The sequence below is a fragment of the Parasteatoda tepidariorum genome, chromosome 3 (genome assembly GCF_043381705.1).
Source record: "Parasteatoda tepidariorum isolate YZ-2023 chromosome 3, CAS_Ptep_4.0, whole genome shotgun sequence".
Classification (NCBI taxonomy): Eukaryota; Metazoa; Arthropoda; class Arachnida; order Araneae; family Theridiidae; genus Parasteatoda; species Parasteatoda tepidariorum.
The window spans coordinates 85,300,270-85,303,453 of NC_092206.1; the positions used below are offsets into that span (position 1 = coordinate 85,300,270).

General features: G+C 45.6%; 1 protein-coding gene across 1 annotated transcript in view; it reads left to right on the plus strand.

Moving 5' to 3' along the window:
* LOC110282969 (5'-3' exoribonuclease 2) overlaps positions 1-1,430 on the plus strand; it is an 18,410-nt gene extending 16,980 nt beyond the window's left edge. The window contains exon 10 of the mRNA XM_071179261.1: positions 1,332-1,430. Within this exon, the coding sequence (XP_071035362.1) occupies positions 1,332-1,430 (99 nt within the window). The remainder of the gene's footprint in view (positions 1-1,331) is intronic.
* The last annotated feature ends 1,754 nt before the right edge of the window (positions 1,431-3,184 follow it).

Below are 3,184 nucleotides of genomic sequence, written 5' to 3' on the forward strand. Positions count from 1 at the left end.
AGCGCCCGGAGTAGATGCTCGGCTTGTAAGTTGCAATTCTGCGGCGTCCGCGGGGGAGGTGGCGGATGCTCGGCTCAAACGCTACTTAGCCTCGCATCGATTGCGGTTGAAACTCGTCCTGTAACTCTAAGTTACGGTGGCTGTAGCGCCCGGAGTAGATGCTCGGCTTGTACGTTGCAATGTTGCGACGTCCGCGAGGGAGGTGGTGGATGCTCGGCTCAAACGTTACTTAGCCTCGTATAGATTGCGGTTGAAGCTTGTCCTGTAACTATATGTTACGGTGGCTGTAGCGCCCGGAGTAGATGCTCGGCTTGTACGTTGCAATGCTGCGGCGTCCGCGGGGGAGGTGGTAGTTTCTCGACTGAAACGTTACTTAGCCTCGCACCGATTGCGGTTGAAGCTCGTCCTGTTACTCGAAGTTACGGTGGCAGTAGCGCCCGGAGTAGATGCTCGGCTTGCACGTTGAAATGCTGCGGCGTCTGCGGGGGAGGTGATGGATGCTCGTCTCAAACGTTACTTAGCCTCGCATCGATTGCGGTTGAAGCCCGTCCTGTAACTCTAAGTTACGGTGGCTGTAGCGCCCGGAGTTTATGCTCGGCTTGTACGTTGCAATGCTGCGGCGTCCGCGAGGGAGGTGGTGGATGCTCGGCTTAAGCGATACTTAGCCTCGCATTGATTGCGGTTGAAGCTCGTCCTGTAACTATATGTTACGGTGGCTTTAGAGCCCGTAGTAGATGCTCGGCTGGTACGTTGCAGTGCTGCGGCGTCCGCGGGGGAGATGGTGGATGCTTGGCTCAAACGTTACTTAGCCTCGCATCGATTGCGGTTGAACCTCGTCCTGTAACTCTAAGTTACGGTGGCTGTAGCGCCCGGAGTAGATGCTCGGCTTGTACGTTGCAATGCTGCGGCGTCCGAGAGGGAGGTGGTGGATGCTCGGCTCAAACGTTACTTAGCCTCGCATCGATTGCGGTTGAAGCTCGTCCTGTAACTATAAGTTACGGTGGCTGTAGCTTCCGGAGTAGATGCTCGGCTTGTACGTTGCAATGCTGCGGCGTCCGCGGGGGAGGTGGAGGATGCTCGGCTCAAACGTTACTTAGCCTCACATCGTCCTGTAACTCTAAGTTACGGTGGCTGTAGCGCCCGGAGTTGATAGATGCGAGCCTACTTAACGATTGAGCTGAGCATCCACCACCAAGTCTGTTGTGCAAATGTTTCCTGATGATTTTATAGTTCCACAAGTGCCCCGTACCCAGGTGAATCAAGAAACCCATGTGGTGGATAAGCCTGAAGTGAATGACGAAATCTTTTGTGATGAACCTCAAAGAAATTAGGAACCCCAAGCGTTGGATGAAGCCCAAGAACCTTGTGATGAAAGAGAAGTGTCGGATATGCCTCAAGCGTTTGTTGAATCAAAAATGCCTTATGGTTGAATTTTAAGAGCATCAAGTTTTGGACTTTCCACTCATTGCACCAAAGGAGGATCAAGAATGGAGTATCATTCGTGACTTTTCATACAATTTTTTAGAATCTTTGGAGGCGTTGGATTTACGTACAGTTTGAAACAGTGCAGGAAAAGACAGTATGCATTTATTACAGTAACACCAATGGATTTGTCCGTAAAAAACAAAGGAAACGCGTAATGTAAATATTCTACTGTATCGATTGTATTGCATTGTATTGTAATTTTGAGTGTATTGTATTATAATATAAATAAATGAAACCCTCTGGGGTATATTATTTTGCTAAGCAGTTTTTCATTCTTTAAGATTTCCTTTCTTGTCGCATGACAATCAGAATTTCATAACACTTTGTGGACAATCAGAATGCCGCAAGTCATAACACTTCCTTCTTTTTGCGTGTAAAAGGGGATTCAGAGTCACTCCATTTCATATTCACCATGAGCTCTGAATTTTTCAGATTCATGTACCATCATGAGAGTATCCTCACGCTGATCAATTTGTGGCATTTATTGAAAAAGCTTTGAATGCGCTGGACAGAGTGCAGGCATAGGAGGAGAAGGTCCAACCACTTATGAAAAGGTATTGCACGACTGAAATATGTAATTTTTTTTTATTAATTTTACTTTGCTTCAATAGTTCACAAATTGGACATGCTATCAGCTGCCAACGTAATAAGTTGTTACGAAGGAGCCATTGCTTGGCTCTTTTGGAATGCCTTTGGAAAAACTTGGCTCCTGAACATGGCTTTTCAGAAATGGAAGCGAGAAGGAATTCTAACCTTCATCCATTACAATTGGCCTAGAATGGGCCAGGAGATTATATTTTATTTTATTTTATAACCGTCGTTGAACAGCCGACCCAACTTCACGGGTTTACGACTACTAACGTTCAACTCCGTAGCCTTGTAATTTTGAACTAATCCAGAAGACAAGGAAACTCCTGGATCAGTACCCCCAGAGGTATTGATTTGTTGTGGGAACATGGAGGACTTTGAGACTCGACAGATTTAACGTGCATCAGTCACCATTTTACTACACGGGGAGTCTTCGGCCGGCGAGGATCGAACCCACGATCTCTTGGATATGGGCCCAGCGCCCTACCGACCAGGCTATCCCGGCCCTTCCAGGAGATTATAGAAAATATTTATTCTCTGGCCATGTCAGAACATTTTTTAAAAGTCAGACAATTACAGCATTTGTTTGGACTTGATATACAGTCCCGCACAATTGACTTGTGGACATTTGTTTCACGGAAATTACATCAATCGATGGCTAGAGGAGAACAATACATGTCCATATTGCAGAGAAATTTTGTTATAGCTTGGAAATTGTTTCCCGAAAAAAGAGGGTATGTTATGAGGCTTCGTCCCAATTTTTTAGTCTTGTTGGTTTGCAAACCTTGGATTGCTTGTGCTGTGGTCTTTTGTTTACAGAGTGCCCCTGTTTTTTAAAAGCTTTGTTTTTAAAAGCTTTACCCACAGAATACCCTTATTCTTCAAAAACTTCGAGTCTTCCCCTTCGTTTCAGCCTAACTTGGACTGCTCATGCTGTGGACTTTTGTCACCGAATGCCCCTACTTGAAATCTTTCCACAAAATGCCCTCTTTCTTCAAAAGCTCAAGTTTTCACTTTCGTTTTTAGCCAATCATCACGGCTTTATGGACTCGTGACACACTGGTTCATTCTTTTAACGGGGTTCATTTCTTTTTTGTGAAAAATTTCAAAA